Source organism: Chelonia mydas, chromosome 21 (genome assembly GCF_015237465.2).
Source record: "Chelonia mydas isolate rCheMyd1 chromosome 21, rCheMyd1.pri.v2, whole genome shotgun sequence".
NCBI lineage: Eukaryota > Metazoa > Chordata > Testudines > Cheloniidae > Chelonia > Chelonia mydas.
This window is the reverse complement of record NC_051261.2, coordinates 1,538,851-1,566,801: the sequence shown is the minus strand read 5'-3', so window position 1 is coordinate 1,566,801 and position 27,951 is coordinate 1,538,851. Positions and strand designations below refer to the sequence as shown.

At 39.6% G+C, this 27,951-nt stretch overlaps 1 protein-coding gene across 5 annotated transcripts in view; it reads left to right on the top strand.

Annotated features, from left to right (window-relative positions):
* Nucleotides 1-27,951, top strand: part of MAGI3 (membrane associated guanylate kinase, WW and PDZ domain containing 3) — a 200,753-nt gene that overhangs the window by 137,205 nt on the left and 35,597 nt on the right. For 3 of the 5 annotated variants that reach the window (XM_037884883.2, XM_037884882.2, XM_037884884.2), the window contains 5 exons: nucleotides 7,280-7,374; nucleotides 9,289-9,483; nucleotides 18,682-19,290; nucleotides 21,912-21,943; nucleotides 26,011-26,167. In XM_037884883.2, coding sequence (XP_037740811.1) covers nucleotides 7,280-7,374; nucleotides 9,289-9,483; nucleotides 18,682-19,290; nucleotides 21,912-21,943; nucleotides 26,011-26,167 — 1,088 coding nt within the window. The remainder of the gene's footprint in view (nucleotides 1-7,279; nucleotides 7,375-9,288; nucleotides 9,484-18,681; nucleotides 19,291-21,911; nucleotides 21,944-26,010; nucleotides 26,168-27,951) is intronic. The other 2 variants (XM_043533784.1, XM_043533785.1) reach the window with 1 other exon arrangement.

Here is a 27,951-nt window from a genome sequence, read left to right as displayed (position 1 = left end):
ATACCTGTTACATATTTTATTGTGTGCTTAATCCTAATTTATGAAGACAATGCTGTTTGCAATGGTCTTTATCATGTGAAGGAATAATATGTGTTTTGGAGGAAGCTGAAGTATTAGATTCCTTTGCTTGGATAATAAATCCTTGTTGATCACTTCTCCTATGCTCACTCGACATAACTGCTCTTGCCTCTTCTGGCATGATAGGGAGTCTCCAGAGAATTAAGTAAAAACTGGATGACTGCCTAAACAAGAGACTAAAGGAGGGACATTTTGCACCTGAGAACCTTACTACAAGAGACAACCCAGGGCAAAACTTCAGTTTCCTTCAGAGTTCATATTGTATTAAGCAGAAATATTCAACTCACTATGGAAAAAATAGCTGAGCAAAAATTGGGATTATAAGGATTTAGTCAAAAATGATACTTGAGAAAAATCTAAAAATTTTTCCTCTGCTGTGCCTCATTCAGAGATATCCAGAGGCAAAAATATGTGTTACATTTCTGTTCTAGAAAGCTAATCTGAAAGTTTGGTCTTTAATTTTTTTTTTTTTTTTTTATTGAAAGCCTTTTTAAAAGGTTTTACTGTAGCTGGGGAACAAAGGCAAAAAAAAAAAAAACCAAAAAAACCAGTAGAAAGCTAAACTGCGTTTTTTGATGTGGGCTGTTGAGCTTCTGGGTTTCTCATGCAGTTAGAAAGTCCTCCAAGACTTTCACATTAAAAGTATTGCATTATTATTTTTCAGGTAATCCTTCAGTTACGAAATTAGAAATTGATCATCTTGAAGTGCCAATGCTCTTCTTCAGATGCTGCTTTGAAATTATTTGAAGATGGCTGCACCTGTATCTTAGCTGTTCAAAGTGATTTCCTTCCTAAATTCTGATTTCCTTCAAAAAACGAATAGCATAGGAGTAGTTCCATGTAGCTGGAAAATTTAAGACATATATCTGCATTCTGAGTAACACACAGAGCAAGCAGCCCAAATAATGCTGCTTCATTGCACTAACTTCTATAAATGAATTAGATTCTTGAGCAACTATTAAAAGCTATGGTTTAAGAAAAATGTGTATGGAAGGAGTTCTCTAAAATCTATTAGCATAAATGGAAAAACACTATTGCTGCAGTGCGTAATGAGGTCCTCCAAAGTAAAGTTACCTGTGATGTCTGTACTACTCTGAAGTCCATTTTCTTTCATCTTAGTAAAAAGAACAGGAGGACTTGTGGCACCTTAGAGACTAACCAATTTATTTGAGCATAAGCTTTTGTGAGCTACAGCTCACTTCATCGGATGCATTCAGTGGAAAATACAGTATTTTCCACTGAATGCATCTGATGAAGTGAGCGGTAGCTCACGCTCAAATTTTAGTCTCTAAGGTGCCACAAGTACTCCTTTTCTTTTTGCGAATAAGGACTAACATGGCTGCTACTCTGAAACCTTTTCATCTTAGTAGAACTCACTCAGCCACTGTACATTCCTTAGCTCCCAAGCACAGCCTGTGACGGGTTTGGGCCCTTTGGGGTGACACCTGATGTGCTGGGGTTTAACTGAGTCGGCCTGTTCTGCCAGCCTGGGTTCCCTTTACCTGGTCTTGCTGGGCTAGGCTCACAAGCCTCTTCCAGCCAAGCACACAGGCAGGGCCACACCCAGCTACAGAGAGAGACTGAGATCCGCTCTGCAAAGATTCAGCCTTTGGGGCTTGCTCCAACACTCTGGTGCCCACTCCCTTTAAAGGGTACAAACCCAAAGGTTTTATGAAATTCGCCCCCTCCCTCAATGTGGAGGGAGATATGCACAACTTCTTGCCCCCTCCCCCCGTTAGAAATTACATAAACTGGGTTATATTATAACCAAGCAATACGTTTATTAATTACAAAAGGTGAATTTTAAGTCAATATAAGAGAGAACAGACAGAACAAAGCAGATTACTGACCAAATAAAGCAAAATATGCAAGCTAAGCTCAATATTCTTAAGAAACAGGTTACAAAATGTAGAGTCTCACCCTAAATGTTGTTTTAGGTAGGTTACAAAGTTTCTGTGGTTCAGAGTTCCAATTATTGCTTTTTCAGACTTAGGGTGACCAGATAGCAACTGTGAAAAAACAGGACCCGGTGGGGGTGGGTGAGTGGTGGTAATAGGCACCTATATAAGAAAAAGTTCCAAAAAACTGGACATCCGGTCACCCTATTCAGACTGGACCCCTGTCTTGGTCTGGACTCCCAGCCCTACCTTCCCTTCAGGTGGCTTTAGCAGTCTTTCTTCTTGGGCAGACAGGCCATGGAGAGGAGTCCCCTTTGCCTTCTTCCCCACCCTTAAATAGGATTTACATAAGGCGGGAAGCCTTTGCTTCCCAAACTTGACCCCCCCTTTCCTTCCAGGGGAAAGTTACAAGAAGTCCCAGGTAATGTTTCATATCAGGTGACAAGACCCATGTCTCTGCAGGGCTGTGGCAGCCACTGCTCCTAGGCGGTCTCCAGCATCCACGGGAAGACTGAGATCTTTCATAGTCCATTGTCTCTGCTGATGGCCCATTAGACCTGTCTGGCTTTTCCATTGTTGTACCAGAAGCACTGGTTGGGGGTGACATCCAAAGTAACACATTTGAAATACAGATACGTATTCAATATTCCTAACTTCAGATACAGAAATGATACAGGCATACAAACTGGATAATTGCATTCATTAAATCATAATCTTTCCAATGATATCTCTCACATGAGCCATCTTGCATAAAGTATATGTTATGTCATATTCATATCATAAGCATATTTTCATAAAGAATATGGAATGAAACATCACACAGCCTTTTACCTCTATTGTGTTTGGAATGGAAATGGAGAATTGGCCTGTCTTTTGATTCCCCCTTTAAACCTGAAGCTGAGTCAAGTGTATGTTTAAGCTCCCAGTAGTTTATTGGTGGAAGAACTCCATTTTATTTAAATCATTAGCTAGAAGAAGTGCTTGGATTATTCCACTTAGATCAGAGGTAACCCACATTCCTATTCATGAACTGGGACCGGAAGGGCTTTAGATCTTTTTAAAAGTTGAAATAGCAGAGGGCATGTTTGTTCTCCTTTTGTATAATGTGTGGGAGAACAGAGCTGGGACCTACCAAAAGAAAGGATCTTCAGGTACCAGTATAAGATTGAATCAAAAGAGATAATTTGCTTCTTCCTTGCTTCATTGGAACAAAAATTTAGCAGGAAGTCAGTCATTTCATCTTCCAAGCACTGTTTACAAAATGTGTAGACATTGTCTGTTTAAGACTGGATACGCAGTGTGTTTAGCATTGGAAATCTGCTGCAATGGGACTGACTGGTTACTTCTGGGTTCTGCTCTAATTCTGCCACTGCCTCATTGTGTGACTTCAATCAAGTCTCACAACCTCTGTGTTTCAGTATATCCAGAGAACTTTTTATAGATTGTAACTGACAGTTATGGCCATTTTCTGCAGTATCTTGGATAAGCCTTATTGAATTAAATTTAAGTATCTTAAAAGCTCATTGTGTTAAAAATGCAACTGTTTGTTTTAGAGTGGGATTGTATGTAATTTGTCTAGGAGACATGACTAATGTAAACCTTGGGAAGTGTTATGAGCTTTGAAGCATTCTTTTAAACAATGCTAGGACAAGTATTAACTTGTTAGTTGAGTAGGTTTCCTGGGGGAATGCAAATGCCCGCTTCCACCCCGTTTGAAGCTTCTCCATGCGGAGGTGATCTTTGTCTACAAATGACCTATTTCCAGGGTCAAAAGACCCAAGTTGCGTAAAGGAGTAACTCTCAGGTTCATGAGTGTTCTTGTTCTGAGCAAATGGAGTTATGAACTTGTGGACTGTTCATTGGCCAGAGCACTTGGAGTCAGGGTGATCTCACGAGTAAGCTTATTTGCATGCTTGTAGGTTCTTTTATTGTTGTTAATGTTCTCTCTGTAATACTTTTATTCTTAAGGCAAAAGCGTTTCCTTAGAAAGAGCTTTGTGGCAATTATGCTGTTTACTACCTCTAAGGAGAAAAGGAAAGCTGGTTGGCTTAGTCAGTATGACTTTGCGGGGGAATTTGCAGTGTAGCCATGGAGCTATGTAGCCCAGAAGTACCCAGGAGAGAGGGAGAGACGTGTCTGCTCAAGAGAGGCAACAGCTGTGGCGCTGAAACCCTAAGAATAGGTCCCTTGCAGGACCACAGAGGGGGAATAGAGGCGCAGTTGCCCTCAACTACAACTAACCATTTTTAAAGTTGTATAAGAATACTGACCCATATCTCAGGGGACTTCGAGGATAAAATCTTTGATAGCTTTTTTTAATGGTATTACTGTATACTTTATTTTTTATGCTATACCTTGTATAAAGATTCAATCACCTTTTTTCTAGTTTGTTTTTTAAAGAAAGTAATTGGATTTAGATACTCCCTCTGCAGAAATATATGAGGAGTATAGGTAATGCAAGTAATAATGACTACCTAATGAAATAAAGCCTTTAAGGTAAAACATATGTCCTGCTCATAAAAACTGTGATGAAATGAGTGTCAAAACAGGTTAGATAAGTTTACTGTTTTCTGGCAAACCACAGTAGACAAAAACCACAGTATAGCAATTAGGCTAGGTGAAGAAGAGCCCATATTCAGCTCTGATGTTGGTCAACATGTATCAGTACATTTAAATAAAAAATCTATTCAATTGACTTCAGTGGGTAAGTACGTACTTGTTTAGTAAGTCCTAAAGAGCACATTCTGTCCCCTGATAAATGCATATGGGAACCGTTGGTGCATAATCAAAGACAATGTGGACTGTAATTTATTAAAACTGAAAGTACATAAAGCCTAGGATTTTCAAAGGAGTCTAAGGGAGTTAGGTGCCCAAATCCCACTAAATTTGCATCCCTTAGACTCCTTTGAAAATCCAGACAAAATCTCATTTGTTTTTCATTTTTATGGTGTTTATTTACTGCATTTCTTTCAGCTTTGGATAGATTAGACTGGTCTGACTTTCTAGGCTCCTGCAGTAGTCAAACTCGAGCTTTGTGCATTCCAGTGCTACCGGGGAAAGTTGGCATTTAAAATATTTAAAATATTTATTTTTTTCAGTGTAACACATTTTCATGAGTAGTAAAATTTAGTTGTTTAATAAGACTGCCCCTTATTTTTGCAACATCTGATTTTACAGTTTACATTACCTGGCAGTGTCTGCTTTAACATAATAGTAAAGTTCATAATTTTTCAACACGTAATTTATGATTACAGATTTTAATTAGGAAAAAAGTTTTGATTCTTTTCAAGAATACGATTAATGGAACGCCCCCTGTGATGGGTTGTCACCCCCAGGGTACAGTCTGGAAGCAGGTGAAACCGCTGTCTCTCCTAACCATTCAGCTGGGTGGGTCCCTCTCACACTGCTCTGCTGGTGATTCAGCCAGCCTCTCCAGGCCTTGTTATCACCCAACATGACAGCAGGTTGCATCACATACCCAACTGAGCTCCCTGAGTGCTTTACCTAAGCCACTCAAGGACAGACAAAACAAAACAGCAAATTTCCTAGCTCCCCAGCCTTGCACCCTCGCTTGAAGATAAACCTAGTGTTATACCATCTTGCATTGCACAGGGATCTGTACAATGCAAGCTCATTAATACAGTTCGCTTTCCCATTGATGTGCGAAAGATATGCACAACAAGCCTGTGTTAACCAAGCTGAGATTTTCCCAGACACTTCACTTAAAGACACACTGGTTAACATAAAACAAGTTTATAAACTACAAAAAGTTAAGTGATTATAATGACAGCAAACGGATCAAACAGCAAACAGATTACCTAGCAAATAAATAAAAAACTGCAAACTAAGCCTGATATACTAGATAGGATTTGAATTAGCAATTTCTCACCCTGACTGATACAAGCAGTCCACCAAGTTTCCATACACAGGCTAGAAATCCCTTTAGCCTGGGACCAGCACTTACCCCAGTTCAGTCTTTGTTCCTCAGGTGTTTCCAGGTGTTCCCTTGTGTGGGGAGTGAGACCCTGAGATGATGTCACTCCCCACCTTATATAGTTTTTCCATATGGCTGGAGCCCTTTGTTCAAAGCTAAGTTCCCAGTCTAGTTTGTGGAAAAATACAGGTACCAAAATGGAGTTCAGTGTCATGTGGCTTGGTCACATGCCCTTGCATGCCTTGCTGAGTCATAGCAGCCATTACTCATTGGCTGGCTGAAATGTTCACAGGAAGGCTAAGCTCTTCCGTGGTCCATTGTCTTTGTTGATGAACCATTGTTGTACCTGAAAGACTAGTTGTGGGTGTTGCCTAGAGTAAGCACATTTGAAATACAAATGCATTGTCAATATTCATAACTTCAGATACAAAATTGATACGTGTACAGAAATAGGATAATCATATTTGGCAAATCATAACTTTTCCAATGACACCTCACGTGACCCATCTTGTACAAAAAGGATCATAATTATGCCATAATCATATCATATATATCATATATATAAAAATCATCACTGTGATGAATATGGGGTGCAGTGTCACACCTCCATTCCTCCCTCACTAGAATTACAGGAAGTACATTAATCAAGCACTCTTAATGAAATTATATACCCCATAACCATATTCCTCAAAATCTGAGTTCTGAAGTTTGTTTCATCTTTTCAAGAATTGCAATCCACAACTGAAACAAGGGGAAGGCAGGTATGCAGTGCTGAGATTGCATATACATTTCTTCTAACTGTGTGGAGCTCTTAATGTTCACATAGTTAATGGAGAACAAAATGGATGCCAGTCTTGCGTCTTTATGAGCAGGTTTGAGCATGGGTTCAGCCTATCTAAAGACAAACAAACCTCCTGTACTTTCAAGAAGCCTTGAATGCTGGCTTAGCCACTTTCTGTGATTTGATGATTGGAACTCTTCACTAATAACGTTGCATGTCACTTTAAAATGGAGCCAAGTCACAAATTTTGTAAAAGAGAATGGAATTTACTGAACAGCGTGTCTCTTTGCTGAAATACATTATTATTAAGGCTCCTGAAGAGCCAGAACATGATTCACTTTGCTTCTATCAGCATCTTACAGGCACTAAAAGCCTCAATGGCTTTGAAAAGTAAATCAAAGTGTCTGGATAAAAAAGTCACTGTTATCCATATTGATTGTAATATTATCTTAGTGTTCATCGCTCCTTGGTGTTTATCTAAGATAAAGCAAAATAATATTTGTACTAAAACCACCTGTAGTTGGTTTCCCCATGAGATTGGAATAAAGCTTTTTACCCTGAAATTCTAACGTGTTTGTATATTTTCAGTCACATTAACCAGAAAACCCAGTTTGAAAATCCAGTATTGGAAGCCAAGAGAAAAAAACAGCTAGGACAGACTGATGTTGGCCCTTCAAAACCAGGTACTTTCAATAGCTGTTTTTCACTATTAGCTGCAGTATCTTTATGAATGAAGAGCAGTCTCAAAAAAGTTGTCTGGGTATTTTATTTCAAGTAGATCTTCATTTTGTGTTTTTCCCATTAGTTTAAATGTTCAGTGTGATCCCAAATAAGTCATTTTTTCCTGACTTCTAATGAGATGAAAACTTGGACTAAATTAACGTGCTTTAGTTTATGGAGTATAGGGAGTCCAGAAGTTAAGTTGAAAAAAACCATTTTAATCAGCATTTTCACATTTCTGGCATTTTGAATGTTTATTTATGAAACCTTGAAAATGTTGCTTTAATTTAGTTTATTGTATTTAATTCTGTAGCTTTTTCAGAACAAGTTACTGGTTCTGTAGCAGACAGCAGTCAGCTTAGGTCAGCTTGTGTCTGTCACCATCATTAGTAAACTATGCACATATAGCCTTAACAGGCTGCAGTTGGTCAAAGCTCAACTAATGTCTGACTATTGCAAGTTGAGTATGCATCTTCATATCTGAGTGTGTATGCATTATTAATTCCTTAAGGCAATATTAGTGTTTCCTGTCCCCTGGCCAGACCATTTGTAGTCTCCCCCCCCCCCCTCCAAAAAAAAAAATTGTGGGGGTTTTGGAATGTTTTTTGCAGTTGAAACTGATCTAAGACCTTAAAGTTGCTTTAGCAGCTTAAACCATTCTAATGCTGGTAGTCATCAGCAGCTTGAACATTCCATTTGGTTAGGCAGCAAGGGAGTTGGGAGAGCCAGTCAGAGGGTGTGGGTGAAGCAGCCGCACTGCACTGTTAGGCTTCTGGCTCTTACCAGTTTTGAACTGGGCCTTGTTAAGAGATTAGAGCGCAGAATCAAGGGAACTGGGAATGGAGACATGATAGTTCTGGTTCCAGCTCTGCTGCTGTTCTGCTTTATGGCCTGGGAAAGTCTTTTAACCTGTCGGTTCCCTTAACCCAACAGTTAAATGTGGATAATATCAGTGGCCTAGCTACCTATTTCACAGTGGTGTTGCAGGGATTAACTACCCTTTGTAAAGTGCTTTGTGCATGTAAAGCATTATAAAGCTGTTTTAATGCACTCTTGTGGTGTATATGCACACAACACATCTGAATGCATGCCTGAACACTTACTAAGGAATATGCATGCTCCAACACAATTTTCAAATGCTCCTAACATTGTCAAATCAAAGCCAATTTTTTTCAAACTGAGTACAGACACTAACCCTCACAGTGGTTATAACCATACCCACTTTCAACCTCTAGTCCTTTCAAAACTGTCATTTGATTTTTACAGTGAAAAGGTGCCTGTTTTCCACTCTTCCATAATTTCAGAAGTTGCTGGTGGTTTTGGTTAAATGTTCAAAAATTTCCTCTTGCCCCATCCTGTTTTGCAACCTTATGTGTATTCACAGTCATGCGAATTGGGTATTTTCAACCACCCTTTTTTCTTACCTTGTTAAACTATCTGGACTTACTTATGGGTCATTTCTTAGCAGAATTGCTGATGATGACAGATCATAGAATCATAGGACTGGAAGGGACCTTGAGAGATCATCTAGTCCAGTCCCCTGCATCATGGCAGGACTAAGTATTATCTAGACCATTCCTGACAGGTGTTTGTCTAACCTGCTCTTAAAAATCTCCAATGATGGGGATTCCACAACCTCCCTAGGCAATTTATTCTGGTGCTTAACCATCCTGACAGTTAGGAAGTTTTTCCCAATGTCCAGCCTAAACTTCCGTTACTGCAATTAAAGCCCATTGCTTCTTGTCCTATTCTCAAAGGTTAAGAAAAACAATTTTTCTCCCTCCTCCTTGTAACAGCCTTTTACATACTTGAAAACTCTTATCATGTCCCCCCTCAGTCTTCTCTTATCCAGACTAAATGTATTGACTTCTCTTTAGGTGCAGAACCAGAGAAGTCACTCTTCACCAGAGATCCAACCCAACTTACAGGAGCCCTCTTACGGACATCATTGAAGAAAAGCACTATGGGATTTGGTTTCACAATCATTGGTGGAGACAGACCTGATGAGTTCCTACAGGTGAAGAATGTGCTGAAAGACGGACCTGCTGCGCAGGATGGGAAAATTGCACCAGGTGAAGTAGCATTTCTCCATTTCAAGTGATGCTGCTTGGCCAAAAGAGAGGGAAGCAGTTGATGGGCCATGGGGAATTAGATGACTCCACCTGCAGACATTCTTTTTGAAACATTCTTTTTACCTGAAGCTGTTGTATATCAGAGTGGGGAAAATATTATGCAGTGTCCAAAACCCTCAATTAGAAAAGAAGTAATATGTTAATACAAATCCATGTTTTGGAAATTTGTGAGAGTTCAGTGGTTCTGTCTATTGCAAATCTTGTGCTGCATGTTACAAAAGATTATTGTCAAGCTCCACCAGTGGGCCACTTGAAGGATTCCTTGAACCTATCGTGTTCATTTTATTGTTTGTTTGTGTCAGTACTTCCTGTTTGGAGCTCCATTGTGCTGGGCAACACATGTAGAAAGTAGCAGTCCATTTCCCCCAAAGCTTATGATCTAATTTAAGATAAGACTCTACAAATGAGTATAACAAACAGAGTAGAGGAGGGATAATTGGATAATAAATATTTATTACATTGTAGTCCTTAATGAGCTAGCTCAAGGTGATGGTAGTATGAATGTTAAACCTTGCTGCTTATGTGTGTTATTGTCATGGCATAAATTATAATGTGAGTTATTTTTTACAGTATTTGTTTCATGAGCTTAGTTTCCTCTGCCAATCATGGTTAATTGTTCCTAATAAAATTGGAGCTGGTAGGCTGAGAATTTAAAAGGTTGAAATTATGCTGTTCTATAATGTTTCTTTCTTTTGAGTCGTCTTAGCTTCCAGGGTTTTGATGCTGAGGCTGTGTGCAATGTAATAATAATCCAAAGACAATTAGTTTTGTTAAAATAGTTACTGAATCTGGAGAAGTATGTAAAGAGATTTTCTCAAATAGTTTTAACATTATATTGGACTGGCTTCTTACGATGATTTGGCCTGTTTTGTATACTTCTCAGCCTAGTATGTATGTTGCCTAGTCACAGCTAAACTATTGTGATTCTGCCTTTAGTACAGTGATACTCAGACTGAGGCTCGCAAGCTGCAATTGGCTCTTTGCAGCACATATTAAAACACACTGCTTTAATTATTAACCAATCAGCATGTTTTTACTATCTTATTAACTAATTGTAATTGATAAAATGCTTGGTCAGTCATTTTGCTCTTAGAATAAATATATATAATACATAAAAACTATGTATTTCCCCCATTATACTGTTTAAATATGAATCTATAGTACTATAGTAAATGAAATAATGAATTTACGCTACTGTGTTCTTGTGGGTAATGCTGATTGTTAATGTGGCTCCTAAACCCCCGAGGTGTGAGTATCACTGCTCTGGTATTTGGTATCAGTTAGATTTGTAATGTAGGCCATGTACAGATTACATCGTACATGTTGATTTTTATAGACCACCACAGTCTTCTTTAGGATTCTTGGAAAGTCTAGCTTCCACATACGATAAAATTCATACGTTTTGTCTAGTGTACAGTTTTTACCATTTTAAACACATTTAGTAATATGGATACTTTCTTGAGTTTTCCGTTCTTTTCAACAAATGATTATTGCTACAAGGTGAATAATTTGTGTGACTATTCCGTTGGTATCAGTATGTAATTTTGTTTTCTAACCTGGATTAGATTTCTTAATGATCGAGCTTCAAACTCATTTGCTTGCCAAGAGAGGCTTGAGGAACTCCAGTCACCAAGTAACTGGCCTTCCATTGGAGCAGTGGATTGTTTAGATTAGTTTAGTTGCTCCTGTGCTTTGTGACACGAGGCAACCCAGTGTTTCCATTTCTGTACATCTAGTGCTATGTTTCTGGCACCATTGTGGTCCGTTTCCATGACAATGACATCTTTTCAATGGTTCTCTTATGTGTTATCTATTGTCCTCCTCTTTTCCTTCTTCCATCAAGTGGTATGCAGTCAAGGGCTTCTCTAAGAGTACAAAAAGAAAAGGAGTACTTGTGGCACCTTAGAGACTAACAAATTTAATTGAGCATAAGCTTTCGTGAGCTACAGCTCACTTCATCCGATGCATCCGATCAAGTGAGCTGTAGGTCACGAAAGCTTATGCTCAAATAAATTGGTTAGTCTCTAAGGTGCCACAAGTACTCCTTTTCTTTTTGCGAATACAGACTAACACGGCTGCTCTCTGAAACCTGTCATTATCTAAGAGTACTGGTTTTGACATCTGCACAACATGCCCAAACCACTTCACCATTCTTTCTTGAATCATTGTCTCTACAATCTGTTGGCCAGTCCTTTGTAATCATCAGCCTTAGGGACTTTAGACCACCACAGACACCAAGTATTCTCCATAAGCCTCTCTGATGGAATGTATTGTCTTGTATCTGCATTGTTTCCATAAGTGTAACTTTACGTGGACAGATAGTTATCCTGACTAACAACCGCAGGCCCAGGCTCCTCATTCAATATATTCAGAGCAACTCATACCATGTACAGGGTACCTTTATCTGTCACCGGTGGAAGTGCCTGGTAGTTTTGGATTCCCCAGATTTGGGAGCAGTGGGCCATTTTGCTACACCCACCCCACTCATTCAGCCAACATCTGTCCAAACTGACCGTGGCAAGGGTGATAAGTTAAGGGCTAGTTTCAGAAGTTGCTGATGTGCCACTGCCAGCAGCTATGTTTGTATGCCAGATCATTAGAATCATTCAAAATATTTCCTAAAATTAAAATATAAAAATAAAAATTGAACTTTATAATAATCCTTTGCAGTCGTGCCGCACCATGTTTGCAAGGATCTCCATGTGCTTTACAAATCCCCCGTTAAGTGGTTTTGTTCTCGTCTTACATGTGGGTCACAGAGAGGTGGAGTCATATGGCCTAAGTCGCCCATTGAGTCAGTGGCAGAGACAAGGATAGATTCCGTTCTAACGACTGAACCTCACAGCCCTTCTTAAACATGTAAAATAGATGGAAAGTGTGTTAAGGATGTGGAGGTTATCTTGCAGAGGGAGCAGAGCTTGGGAAGACATGCTGATATGCACAGAACAGTGGGTGCTCTCTTCTCTCACTCCTCCTTTCTGTGGCAACCTTGGTGTGAAAGGGAGGAAGAAATAAGGCAAAGGTAAAAGGAAATATAAAAAAAATACTTGTGAAAAAAAGTGTGAGAAACTTAGTGTGTTAGTGAGATGTTTAGTCCTGAGTATTTGAGATGTGTGTAAACTATACATCTTATCTTTCTGTATGGAGAAGACAGGAGAAGCAAGGACAGCAGGGACTGGATGCTACTAGCTATTCCTTCTGTGTAATGAGTAGGAATTTTTCAGTCCATGCATCATTCACAACTCTACTTTGGTTCCATAAAGGCAATACACTTTTCTAAACAAAAAAAGAGAGGGGTGTACTTTCTGTATGCTGCTGCTGCTGTCTGGAGAATAAGATCTAGTGGAACATTGCGTTTCATTTCCATTGCACAAATTCTGTCAATCACTGAGCAACATTTTTCAGCTCAAAGGCTATAAATAAGACAAGAGTTTTTTGCTGGTAGTTGGATGTGATGCCTATGCTTTAACAAAACTTCTTCAAAATCCGTGTCACTTCAGTGGCTTTTACTTTCTAGTGGTCCCATACATTGCTGCTAATCCACCTGCAGTATGTTTTATCTGTCAGTTTTTCCTACCAGGCATTTGTAAGGCAAGGAATCCAGTAAAGAAAGCGCTCAAAGCACATGTAGACAACACTTGCAGTGAGAGTGGTTCCTGCGCAGTATGTGCAGTAAAGATAAACGTTGGTGATTCTAGCAAATCACACGCTGTGCTCTGCTATGTTTGAAGTGACTTAGCAAGGATTTCCTGTTTTGTGGACAGCACTTGTTCTCATCAGCTGCAGGCATTTGTAGGGAATGTCTGTGCTTACGTGTCTTTAATGCGCACATCCCTGTACGATGAATTCTCTTGAACTGACAGCTGTAGGTTATGTTACTGTCTCTCCAGTTTAATAAAGGAACAGAATTTGTATAGCTTACTCTTTCTATTTAAGTATATTTCCCCCTCCATGATGATGCAATACTGATGCCATCATAAAGTTCTTAGTCCATTGCCGTGAAATACAAGCTCCACAGCATGAAGAAAAAGGAAGCAAAACTTAACATCGACATCTACTTCCTGAGCAAACGCAAGAAACAAAATATCCTCCCCTGAGGTCTCGCTATCTATAACCCTCTGATCACTATATTTGGAGTTGTATGTAGTGAACAGCTCTGCAGAAGGTCTTCAGAAAAACTGAGGAACCATCTCCTGCACTTCACGTACTCCAGAAGGGACACCTCAAACAAGAAATCAACACATACTCCCATACACTGGAAAGAAAAAATCAGGAAACCTACCTGGAGATCATGAAAGAAACCCAAAACTATTAATTAAAAAAACAACAAACAAAAAACCCAAACCTGGTGACAGCTGTCCAGCACAGAAACAAAGAGTGGAACCAGCTACAACAACTCCACAACCCACAGAACACAAACACTGGGCAAAACCATGGCACCAGGACCCACATGGACACTATACAAAACCCCAACATCATCGATTTATTAAGACTATGCAACTGGAGCTAAATTATCTGTACTCCCCAAGTGATTGAACGACTGCCCCACCGCAGAACCTGGTACCATACTAACGTGGAGAGCTAGAAGAATTCTTTCGTTGACTCTGCCTCAAAGAATTCTGTCACAATAATGACACCACCACCCTCACCTACCACATCCCCATCAACAGTAAGAAGAAAAAAAGAATTATCTGACTGGACACCCCACAGTGGATGAAACCACACACTTAATTATTACACTGATTGCTTCAGGAAAAAAATTGACACTGAAATCCTTAACAAAGATCACATCCACCACAATCTCTCCACTGCGGAGAGGACAGCTATACAGTCCCTGAAATCCAACCACCAGATAGTGATCAGACCAGCAGACAAAAAGGGTGCCGTCATAGCTCTGAACTGTGATGACTGTCCGTGAGGCCAGCCAACAACTTTGACCCCACCTACTATACAGACCTCGAAAACCACCCCTCACTACAGTTCACCAGGAACTGAAGGATATCAAATCCTTCCCCAAACAACTCCCAGGAGAAACTCTACAACCTCGTCCTCCAGAAACCTATCCCAGGGACCTTCTACGTGTTTCCCAAAATACAAAATTGGGAACCCAGGTAGACCCATCATATCTCGCCACAGCATTCTTACTGAAAGAATATCAGGACTCATAGAAGCCATCTTCAATCCACTCAGCACAAAAAGGGCCAGCTTCCTCCAGGACACACCCTACTTCCTACAGGAACTCTGCAATGTTAACAGTCTCCCTCAGAATACCATGCTTGCCTTTATGGATGTCATCTCCTTACACACCACCATCCCTCACAATGACAGCATCTCTTCCTGTCCCCGATATCTACCCAAAACACATCAGCAAACTCATCTGTTTCATCCTTCACTCATAACACATCCCTCACTCATAACAATGTTACCTTCAACGACAAACACTTTGTCTAAACCATGAGAACAGCCATGGGCACTAGGATGACTCCCCAGTATTCCAGACTCTTTATGGACCACCTTGAGGAAGAATTTCTGGACAAATGCATCATGAAACGAATGATACACCTGAGATACATCAAAGGTATTTTTATCCTCTGCGCAATGAGCTGCGCGCCCTCATAGATTTCCACTACAACTTCAAGAACCACTACCCATCCATCAAACTCTCTCTAAAACACTCCCTCACCGGCATCAATTTCCTGCATACCACAATCAGCTTCAACAGTGGGACCCTACAGACAACTATATAGAAGAAACCCAAGATCACTAAGCTTACCTTCACAGATCCTGTAACCACCCCAGAGACACTAAGAAATCTGTTATCTATAGCTAGGCACTTAGATACCACAGTATTTGCTCTGAGGCGAAAGCCCTGGATACACACATTAACACCCTTAAAACCACCTTCATCAAGCAAGAACACTTTACCAGAGAAGTAGATCACAAAATACCCCAAGAGAATCTGCGTCAATATAGGAAGGAAAAACCCTCTGACTGCACCCTGCTAGTTATCACCTCCCACCCACACTGGAACCCAAACAGGGTATCATTAGAGTTACAACTCATACAACACACACAGAGAAGGTGGAAGTTGCCATACAAACTGTAAGAGGCTAATTAGTTAAGATTCCACCTTGTATTTAGTTCTGACACTCTGAGTACTTTTCCCAGACCTGAAAAAGAGCTCTGTATAGGTCAATAGCTTGTCTTTCACCAGTAGAAGTTGGTCCAATAAAAGATATTACCTTACCCATCTTGTCTTTCTGGTCTGTTGCCAGGCAGACATTGTACTGGATGCCACATGCCCTATTTACATTTTTTTAGTTGCTTGGCAGCGTCAGATATTTTGATAGCACTTTCAGTAGCGTGAGCAATCCTGGGCCTTTGCATCCTGAAGTGTCCACTTAAAATCTTTAATAATTTCTGCAAAGAAAAAGGAAAGTACAAATTGTACAAATATATATACATATGTTTTAATTGAGCGGGAAGAGGGTTGGTTCCCACATAAATGCTTAAGGCTCAACTTTTCTGTTAGGAAAACCAAAATTTGTTGTCGGCAGCCTCACACACTCAAATGACCCTATAACAACAAATCTATGTACACATGTGCAGCTTAGCGCTTGGCCACGAAACCTCCCGATGAAGGAAAAGATCACAAGGAAGTAGGTTTTGATTTTCAGTTTCTGTAAGCCCTGGTTAATAAATAACAATGAATACTAGTAAAAAAACGAATTCCCTGAGTGGCCTTTATAAGAAACAAAAAAATTATTCAGGAACAGCCTTTTCCTTTCAAAGGCACATGCACTAATCACCATTTTAAAGGACTGGGGTGACTTCAAGACTAATAACATTTGCTCTTTCAATTCTTGATTTTTTTTTTTTTTCTACTCTCCTTTTCCAGTTTGGGGCTGGGATGGGTCGCAGCTGCTCTTCATTCTTGCAGGATTTTCTAATTTTAGATTCTGGTTTATCTTAACCATGCATGACATAACAGCGGGCTTATGTGACATTGCATATTATTCTTGGATATTTAAATTGCTTACAAGAGGGCTGTGGAAACATTTGCCTTAAATCTTCCTTGGCTGTGTTGCTTGTTCCTCCATTTTTCTTAAGTTCTCTCTCTCTCATTTAATTTAAATTAAAAAAAAGTATAAAACAGCTTGTCAGTATATAAGTGCAATATGCATTCAATTACCAAGTTATTTGAATGAAACACGTCCTATGGCTTGCATGTGGTCTAGTGATTAGAGCACTGGTCTGGGACTTGGGAGATCTGAATTTGATTCCCGGCTCTGCCTCTAGCCTGCTGGGTGACCTTGGGAAAATCACATTTGCTCTGTGCCCCATATTCCCCATCTGTAAAATGAAGATAATGATACTGATATCCTTTGTAAAGCACTTTGAGATCTGCTGATGAAAAGTGCTATATAATAGATAGGTGGTGGTATTTATTCCATTAACACTTCTGAATATATGGCCTTCTCCCTGGAAAGTAACCATTTATTTCAGCTCTACTTCTGCTTTGTATAGCTATACATAAGTATATACTCTTCTGTATAAACAGCTTCATAAAGACTTATTCAGTCTCATTTATTGAATGTTTCAGAGTAGCAGCCATGTTAGTCTGTATTCGCAAAAAGAAAAGGAGGACTTGTGGCACCTTAGAGACTAACAAATTTATTTGAGCATAAGCTTTCGTGAGCTACAGCTCACTTCATCGGATGCATTATTTATTGAATGGTCTCTGCTCCCTGTATACATGTAATGTAAAAACAGAGCATTTTCTCTGCCTGAGAGCAAATTTGGATCCAGGTCTATGTTGTGAATGGTCGCTGCCAAAAGTAAAATGCCAAATGTTAAAACTGACAGCGGAACAGCAGTAGGAATAAATAAAGCAACACAGAATGGGCAAGTGGGGAGGCAGGAGAGGTGAGAAAACCCTGCACAATGTGAGGAATTAAGCACATTGTGGATATTAGTTACATTGGTTTAATTAAATTTGTCTCTGGAGCCTATAATTTATACTGCCTTCACTAAGATGTGTTCCCATACCTCTGTGTATTGGATAACCACTCTTACTGTTCTGGTAAGAAAATAACTTTATACTTAACAACTTTAATACTAATTCAAATAACAAAAGAACTTAGTAACTAATTCGTAACTCTGCTGCTGACCTGTTCTTTGACCTTGGCAAGCTACTTTTCTTGTCTTTCATTTTCCCAATATGTAAAAATGAGGATAGTACCTTACCATTATTGTATAGTGCTTTCAGATCTTCATATGAAAAATGGTATGTCTATACATATTGTAATTATTGTTATATAAGAGTTATTATTTTGGAGACAAAGAAGCCTAAGTGTCAGAGGAGTAGCCATGTAGTCTCTCCGGTGGCACCTTAAAGACTAATAGATTTATTTGGGCATAAGCTTTCATGGGTAAAAAACCCACTTCTTCAGATGCATGGAATGAAAAGTACAGATACAGGCATAAATATATATTGGCACATGAAGAGAAGGGAGTTACCTTACAACTGACTGGAAATATTTCCATGCTCAACAATGTACACATGCTGAAACAGACTTCCAAGATGTAACACTTGCTGCTATTTAATATGCACAGATGAGAATGTATTTTCAGTCAAAGCAAAAGCAAAATACAAAATTTAGAGAGGCACTCAGGGAACTGTGTGTAGAATCTTAATTTAAGTTTAGCCAATCCAACAGAAACCAGAAAAAAAAATCTGATTCATCCTGGATTGAGTTTAGACTGTTGTATAACATGAATTAAAGTATAAGACAGCTACTTGCACTAATGTATGCACTGTTTCCTTTTCTGAGGCCCATATAGTGTCATTCTCTAAATCTTTGGCAGATTACATTTAATATATATAGAAGAGTGTCTTTTTAATTTAGTAGTCTATATTTCAACTAAGAGAAAAATCTTAGCCTTCTGGTAGTACATGGCTAAGGGGAATGACGTGACCCCCTATTCATTAATATCTTAAATAATTGCCCATAAACTTGCTTTGTAGTTACTAAGGGGGTGGTCAGTGTTTCATTCTGCGCCTTAGATTAGAATATTTGAAAAGTAGATATGGTTTAGTTTCTGATTTTAATGATGTTGAACTCATTTTTATAACAGGTGATGTCATTGTAGACATAAATGGCAGCTGTGTCCTTGGCCATACCCATGCAGATGTTGTTCAGATGTTTCAGCTAGTTCCTGTCAACCAGTATGTGAATATGACTTTGTGTCGCGGTTACCCGCTTCCTGACGACAATGAAGATCCTGCTGTAGACATCGTTACAGCTACACCCATCATCAATGGCCAGCCAATGACCAAGGGAGATATCTGCATAACCAGCCAAGATTTAATACCTGGAACAGTCATTTTAGACCAAAATGGGAAACCGGGTCACATTTTGGTTAATGGTCGCCTGAACAGCCCTTCCATGGACCCAAAGGAACAGAGGATATCCGTATCCTCTTCAGGAGGCTCCCAGCCAGAACTAATCACAATTCCTCTGGTCAAGGGCCCTAAAGGATTTGGGTTTGCAATTGCAGACAGCCCTACAGGGCAAAAAGTGAAGATGATTTTAGACAGCCAGTGGTGCCCTGGCCTTCAGAAGGGGGATGTAATCCAAGAGATTTACCATCAGAATGTGCAGAACTTGACACATCTGCAGGTGGTGGAGGTGCTGAAGCAGTTTCCAGTGGGAGCCGATGTCCCACTTCTTATCTTAAGGGGAGGTGGGTAGGAATGAAACTTTATTATAATTTATCCTGTCTAATATGAAGGTGTTTAGAAAGTGATATCTAAGCACTGTACAAAGTTTTAAAAAGTAGAAAATGGGCTGTCAGCTCAATTCTCTACCCTGCTCTAGCTGTAAACCATGCCTCTGGTATTGAGCATGTTATTAGTTTTATGTTTTACTGCAGATTTGATTGTAGACTCCTGCTGAATGCAGTCTGTTCTGGCTCTTCAGGAAATATTAGGGCAAAGGTGCACATCCCACAGTCTGAACTGAAGATAGCAGGGAATAGGGCTTTTTCTTTCTCCTTTTGAGGGTGGTCCAGAGACTCTGGCTTATACTATGAAGGTGATCACAGGTGTCTTGGAGGGAAGCATCTTTAAGGTAATATTGGCCTTGCCACCTGGAACTCTGGAAAGTTCTCCTTTTTGTGTGTATTTATCTCTCTTAATTGCCGTTCATTGCAGATCGGAACATCTCCTCTCCCCATAGACTAACTGGTAATTAGCGTGCATTTGCCAGAAGGCTCAGTCTGATGGCTGCCAGACAGGATCCTTTCTCTGCAGTTTCCTGGTTATTAATGAGTTCATTGGTGACCTCTACAACTTGTTTATTATTCTATTTTTTTTATATCTGTTGTTTGATTCCTGAGAATATTCATACTGGTATTACTTATAGTGACTTAGTACATTGCATTTTGCTGCCATAAGATATCTTGCTGACATTACCTCACCCTTTATGTTGCCAACAGAGACAAAGGAAATGGGCACAGGCTGTTTTATCAAAGACCCCCACAGCGGTTGCTGCTGATGCACACTATATAATCTTAGCCCACAAAATAATTGGCCCTTTTTGAGGATATGAGATGCAGTAACCATAATAATACTTTGCATTTATATGGCCTAGTTTGTCCAAGCATCTCAAAACACTTAATTATTCATAATAATGATGTTTACACACATTAACAAATTAATCCTTCTGCCCCCTGGTGCCTCTGAACAAACGGAGACCCAGAAGTTAGTGATTTATCCGAGGTCACACAGTAATTCAGCTTAGTCAGGAAGAGAACCAAGAATTCCCCCTTCCCAGTTCTCTTCTCCAGATCATGCTCCTAAGGGATGTCTCTGTTCTCCGTTTCTGAGCAGCTGGTGTTTTATTGGAATGAACTCTAGAATGTTCTTCATGTGAGCATTCTATGCAAATGGGGCATCTTTTCTTTTATCTTGAGAAACTTTTATCTACTTCACTTTTTTTTTTCTCTCCGCTTCTCCGGACACCCTGACAGCACCTTTCAGTGGGGCAGATAAACCATAGTAAAATATCATTCCCATACCATTGTTTATGCCCATCTTGCTGTGTTGTAGAGATTTTAGCATTCCACTCAGAGGAAAAATGCTGATTGATCTGATTTGCTTTTCCTGACTAAACAAACACAACATTCACTTCCCCTCTATGGCCTACTGTAAGGTATAGGCTCACTACCTATTAATACTCTGTGGATAGTGTGCTGGAGGCCAGCATAAAGCTACGTCTTTTCTGCTGAGAGGCAGAAATCAAGTCCAGTGTTCATTTCTGCGTGCTGGGAGGGCAGAATTCAGTTCAGCTGTATCTTCTTCCATGCTGACTAGTGCTCATAAAGGGCAAGAAGGACACTGTGCTGAGAGAGCGGACTGTGCTGGTGTAGTCAGTTTAGTCACCAATCCTGAAAGCCCCGTTCTACCCTCACCACCCCTGAATAGACCATGAGTTCTAGTGACTATAACCATATCTGCCAACTGCTCAAACAAAACACTAAAAGTAGAGAGACACGTAACACATTTGCCTAATTCCTATTAACGTGATGTGGAAAGAAGAATAGGCAAGGGTCTGATCCAAAGCCCAGTAAACAAATAAATGGATTCCCATTGACTTCAATAGTTTTTGCGTCAGAGCCTGTAAGAACAAGCCAACTGTCACATTGACATCTCCTTTTTATTAATATATCTCCATCTAGAAAGCTACCAGGGATTCAGCATTGTTGGCCCTGTGGGAAGCATAACAGAGCCTTGTTAGTGATGACCTGTATTATAGAAACTTGTTTGCAAGGTGAGATGTGACCCTTAGAGCCCCTTTCAGGCTCTTCTTCCAGCCTCAGGAAAACCACCTCAAAACACATGCCTAACATTTGCAAAGACACCAAAGTCTTCACAATATTAGTGTTACCATTTCCAGTTTGACTAGCAATGAGGGGAAAAAATCAGATTTCTTTGGTAGTAAATAATGTTCTACTTGCCAAACTCATTAACTTGCCTCAGCACATTAATCGGAGTATGCATCCTCAAACCACAGGCCCTGGCAGCATGAGAAATGTGTGGTGTTTCATTTTAGTGCTGTTAGTTGCAGTTTAAGGGACCTCTGCTAGTTGATATTGTTGGCCAAGTAAATATTCACTTAAAATTTTAAAAGAATTATAGAACATATAGCAAACCTTATGCCTTCACAAGGGGAGTGAATGTACAGTGATCAGTTGCAAGCCAAGAATAAGAGCTGAGCATATTGGCTCTGTTCAGTGTAAAATAGTGGGTTCTTAATAATTAAAGTTGCTTCTTATATTCAGATATTTTCCTCTGTTTTCTTTAGGTCCTCCCTCACCTGCTAAAACTGCCAAAGTGGTGAGTATTGATGTCATCCAGATGATTATATTTATTGTGTTTAGTGTGGATGGACGGACTTGATTTTCAGGCACACAATAACAGATTCATGGGTCTCCATGGCAGCCTGTCAACTAACTTTACTGCTCCGTGAGTTCTTCTGTGTGTTCAGGCACAGGTGTCCTCTGATTGCCAGACAGGCATGGAGTGTGCTACAATAGACACATCTGTGATCTCTAGACCATTTATACAAGATGCAGGGGGCTCCTACAGTCTATGCCAGGCTGTCTGTGGTTTTTAGTTACCCCGTTACAGATTGCTGTTGATTTTTTTTCTCATTGTTTGGATGGAGGTTCTGCTTGTTATCTCTCTAAGGATAATTTTTTCAAAATGCTATTTGGCCACAAACAGATCTCCAGTGTATCTGGTGAAATTCTCTATATTTACCCTCTACCTCATGGGAATAAGCAAGATCAGTTCTTAAGGATCATAGTTTATTATGCACATCACATCAGGTACATGAAACGGATCCTCATTTCATTGACAGTGATTGTTAGTGGGGAGAGAGAGGGAAGCTGCCTTTGTGTGTCCTGTCTAGGAACTCAAATAACTTGATTCTTGTGGGTTCTGCTTTCTTTCCTTCAAAAGGTAGGGTTTTTTATATTGATAGACAACATAGGAAACAAAGCAGCCTTTAGCACATCTGTGACTTTTCTTTAAAGAACCTACATTACTTAAAGGAGAAGCTGGATCAGTCATCTCTCACTGTCAGAGTAGGAATCATTTCCAGGATTCGTGTTTCAGGGAAGAAAAAGAAAGGTGCAAAGAGCTTGATTGTGAGGCCTCATGTAGCATTGGTGGTCTGTAGGTAAACGCCGCATTGTAACTCCAGTGTCTTCATGTTCTCAGATTTGGACACTTCCACCGCACCTGAAAACATGTATTTATTTTTTTAAAATAAGTAAACCCATAGTTTAACATCTTCCCATGTGCTTACTTTATTCCATTTTCACAACCGGCTCTCTCACCCTGATCTCCTTGTAGGAGTCTGCAGTGATTATTCTTTATCAAAGCTTTGTTGCCTGACGCAAATTAATTTCCCTATGTAAAGGCTGTCAGGATGGCTGTTGAAGGGAAAACAACACATAACGTTTCATTTTTCTCTTGCTAATTGCCTGCATCGTGTATTCAAATTTTCTTTTATAAGTTTGCATTTTACTTTCTTGGGAGAATTTTGTTTTGTTCTATGAGAAACCTCCAAAAATGAACTTTGGTGTTCCCCACTTGAATGCCTAGTTTATCACCATTCCTGTTGTGTTTGAATGAGCAGTCTATATTTTCCCAGAGTCATCAAGGTGTCTGTATTTCTGATATTCATGGTTGCAAAAGATTGGTCCACTAGGAATATCTTTGATTTAAATTGGATCTGGTGGAAAGAAAATTGTACAGCCTTTGGCTTAATGAAATACACTGGAGGTAAGAATAATGGTTGTTAATAGGGATCTGTATTATGATGTTGCGGAAGAGACTGCTTTTCAGCATGGGGTTCATTATATGCCCTTCTAATGGTGGGGGTGGGGGTGGGAAGCCTTCAGGAATTGAGTCATTTCGGCAAGAAGAATTCTTGTGCATTGCAGTTCACTGCATTTTAACAAAATCTCCATTCCCAAGGTATAGAAGTAAATTCTTTCTCCACCATGGTTGCACTGTGCAAATACATTAATTCATTTCTAACCTGAAGTCAAGGCTGTTGCTGACAGTTAACAGTGGAGATAACGTGAGTATGTCAGCTCTCCACATTTAAAACAGAGCATATACTGCAAAAAATTGCTAATTTAATTCCTAAGCAGAAATATAGCTGCTAAAAAGACATTCCCTGAATAAAAACTTTGCAATATAAAAACTCTACTAGTCATAGTGTCAATGCACTCTGTGCAGACATCCTAAAAATACTTAGGAAATAACATTACAGCGCATGTGCAGTAGCAGTTTCCCTGAACAAAACCCAATACTCAGTGGCATTAATTCACATCATGAGCTAGTTCAGTTAAAAAAGGCCAGGGTCTTATGTCTATAAACATGTAAAAAGTCTCAAACTATTGAATCCTCTGGGGGATTTTCTTCTGCTCTCAAAAGGGCAGACCTGAATCTAATCTAATTTTGTTTATATTAAACACACACATGCACTGCCACACTGAGACTTTTCAGGTTGGGTTTCAGCCTAGAGCAAACATTTAAAGTCATCTTGCTGTATCAACCTTTGGAAATGAGGATTTGAAACCACAGAGATGGCTGTAATGTCACTTCTACCTGTAGCCCTTCCTGCTATAACATCTAAGGGAGGAATTCTAAGTGTTTCAATTTTCTTAACTTTGTTTAATTCCTCCTGAATATTTTCCTTCTTATTCAGGGAGATTTCCTTCCGAGGAGGAGGTGTTTGTTTACAGGACTTTTTAGAGAGGCAAACGAGCAGAACCTGGCTTGCTTGCAAAATCAAAATCTCAGTTCTGCGCTAACCAATACTGAGGTTCTGCATAGAAACTAGAACAGGGCTCTAGATTTAAAAACTTCCAGGGTGCAGCAAATGGATGAAACTGGGAGCACTGATTTAGCAGAGACCATTAGCGACAAGTAATAAGACATCAGAAAATCAACCTTAAACTTATCCCTTGGTTTCCTGCTGTATCTCAGGGTTCTTTTAGGATTCAGATTTTAGAACACAGGTAGATATTTGTTTTCTCTACTGCAGCTTCGTAGCTCAGATGTTCAGAAGAAGTGCCTCAATCTACCACTCAGTGGGTTTGTTTGACTACTGCAGTTTGGTGAATTCCAATTCATTACAAAAGTTAGACGTGCTAAACAGATCCACTTTTTTGAAAACCTGACACTGATCACTGGAGGAAATGGTTGAGAGAGTTCATGCTTTTTCACGTGTACTAATCCCTTACTTTCTAGTTTGAATGCGTTAGTGTAGAAGGTGCTCAGTTGCCATTCTCTTGCAGAAGGTAAGTAGCTGCAGAACTCCTTATCTCTACGCTGTCCATCTGTACACTTTTCAGAGATCAGCACCTCCTTGACGGGGCAAGATTTCAAGATAGATACTCAAATTATTTTCAGTTGTAGCGGCCAAATTAACCTAGAAGAGAATCCTTGATGATGTTTTCCACCTTCAGATGGAACAAATGAAATTAACATAGTTCAGTGACTCTCTGGAAGAAGATATGTCTATAAAAATACAATCTCCCTGCATTTCACTCTGAAAGCAATCAATCAGCAGTTATGTTCAAGGACCACTTAATGAAGTTTGTAGTTAGTGTAATTTAAACTGACTGACTGGGGCAATGTAGACCATGGACTCAAACTTTTTCATAGCATGGAATGCATTTTAATAGTGGCTTGTGTTCACCACCTTTCCCGTTCACAATTGCATAGTTACCTCTTCTACAGTTCATGGTTGCTTAATATTCCTATGATAAATGCAGCAAATACTTACAAGGAAAACTGACATTGGAGAACAACTTAATGTATTTTTAGCTTTCTGATGCAATTTGGCAGTTTGGAATTTGGAGAACCAGCACCTTGTGACCAGCCAGCTCTCTGCAGCCCACCTGCAGTATTATGCAGACCAGAGTTTGGGAAATGCCAGCCTAAAAGATGATCTCTGAGATCCACAACCTTATTACCAAGTAAAGGGAGAAAAATAAAAGCCTTATACTCTGTGTATGTTGAGTTCTTTTCAGTTGTGTGTACCAAATAGCACTGGACACAAGAGGAGTTACAATACAGGCAGTGTACATGGGAAATTACGTACACTTGCTCACACTCTGGGCATGAGCCACTTCAAACACTCTGTTTCCAGGCCCATTCTCCAGTAGAAGAGTTGTCGTTTTTTCAAGTTTTGAACAGGCTGAACAGAAGCATACTCCCAGTAGGATAGGAAACCCCTATCTTACAGGGAGAAGCTGGACTGAATTGGAGTAGATTATGCAGTTGCATGCCATGCATTACAAGTTTACTGTTTTTTCTCACCTGTTTACTGATAATTTTGAACTTAACATACTTTTCTTACTCTGCTCTTTGTGTTTCAGAAAGCAGATAAGCAGGAGAATTCAGGAAGCTTAGAAGCTATCAGTGATTCCATTCCACAGCCTATGCCATTCCCACCCGCTGCTGTGAGGTCAGGCTCTCCAAAACTAGACCCTTCAGAAGTCTATCTGAAGTCTAAGACAGTATTTGAAGACAAGCGTAAGTACACAGACCTCTTATGCTGGGAATATGCTGTAGCACAGCAGGATGTGTTCTGCATTTCCTTCATGTGTGTCCACTTGTAAACACAAGTCTTTAAACTTGGTGCTCCTCAGGGCATATTTAGAAAGACTATGAGGAAGTAAAATGACCACAGTCGTTCGTGTGATTATGTCCTAGCTAATGATTCCATTGGAAATCACAGCTCAGCAGTCTGTCTGTTTTGTGTGTATAACACAGTCTGTTTACTAGCAAAGATTTACAAACGGTGTATGAGAACAGGTGCAGATAGAGAACTGCTGCCTAGCTATGATTTTAAATGTAATAGTATACACTGGATAGACCAAAGCCATTTGGCATGCCAAACATGCCATATAAAATACACTCCTGGGTGAGCTGGTAGGGATTAAAGTACCCCCATAAATGACCAATCAAGAATATGTTTTATAGTAAATAAGGGGGATACGGTGTCAGCAGATGGGCTGCAACATGAAAATAAACTGTTACATAACTACAAATGAAGCATAGCAGTGTCACCAAGGTCACAAAGGGCTTGTTGCCTGTGAATTTCCCACTGTAAACAAACTTTCTCCCCAGTGCGGTGTTTCAACCATACATTTAATTATATAGCACTTAACTGAAATGCTATAAATATGCTCTTAATTAGATTTGTGTTGTTTGTCTAAAAGGTTAGTTCTGGATAAACCGGTAACTTTGGAGGCCCAGGAAAAACAAACACAAGTTCATTTTCCTAAGCCAGGGCATGGAGTATGGCACATCTGTACTTTATCTTAATCTGGTACCGCAATAAGCTGCTGCTTCTTTTCAGTACATCTGACTCGAGAGAAAATTAACCTTAACATTTTCCCTCAGTAACACTTATGACCCAGCAATAAGTTTCATACATGAAATAGGAAATCAGCAGTCAGGTTCTCTGATGTTGACCTAATTAATATTAGATAACTGTCTTCAACATTTAATTTCCATTTTCCCTATCAGCACTTTTTTCTAATTTTGCAAACATGAGCTTTGAGAATTGGATAGTACCAGCCCTGCAAAGATACCTTGTAAGACATTTCTTAAGAAATGCTTCATTGAAATTTGAATTTACTTCGGCTACAGACGGGCTCATACGCAGCTGCGACACAATGAAACGACAACTTATAGTTACTCAAAAAAAGAGTCCTGTTTAACAATTGAACCACAGACAGCAGCAGCCATAGAGAAGAGCAAAAACAAGAGTTAAACTAAACAAAGTGGAGGCAAATGCACAATTTAACATATTGAGGGTTAGTTAGTAAGACTTGATTGGAAAGTAGGATAGGAAATTTGTATATCAAGTCATATATGAAGTTATATCTTGGTGAATTTGAAATGATGAGAGGTGGAACTCGCACTATATTGCTGCACCATATCTTGTAATGTTTTTGAGGAGTTCTTGCCAAATTCGAAGATGTTCTAATTCTAAGCAGCTGAAGTAAACTAGATAGTTCAATTGTTTGTCAAATATGGTCCTGTCTGAGATGAACTCTAGATTGATTGATAGATTCCAAAGCCAGAAGGGATGATTGTGACCCGTCTGACCTCCTCTATAACACCAGTCATAGAACTTTTCCAAAATAATTCCTAGAGCAGATCTTGTAGAAAAATATCCAATCATGATTTAACAATTTTCAGTTACGAAGAATCCACCCCGACCCTTGGTAAGTTGTTCCAATCACTAATTATTCTCGCCATTAAAAGTTTACGCCTTATTTCTAGTCTGAATTTGTCTCGCATCAGCT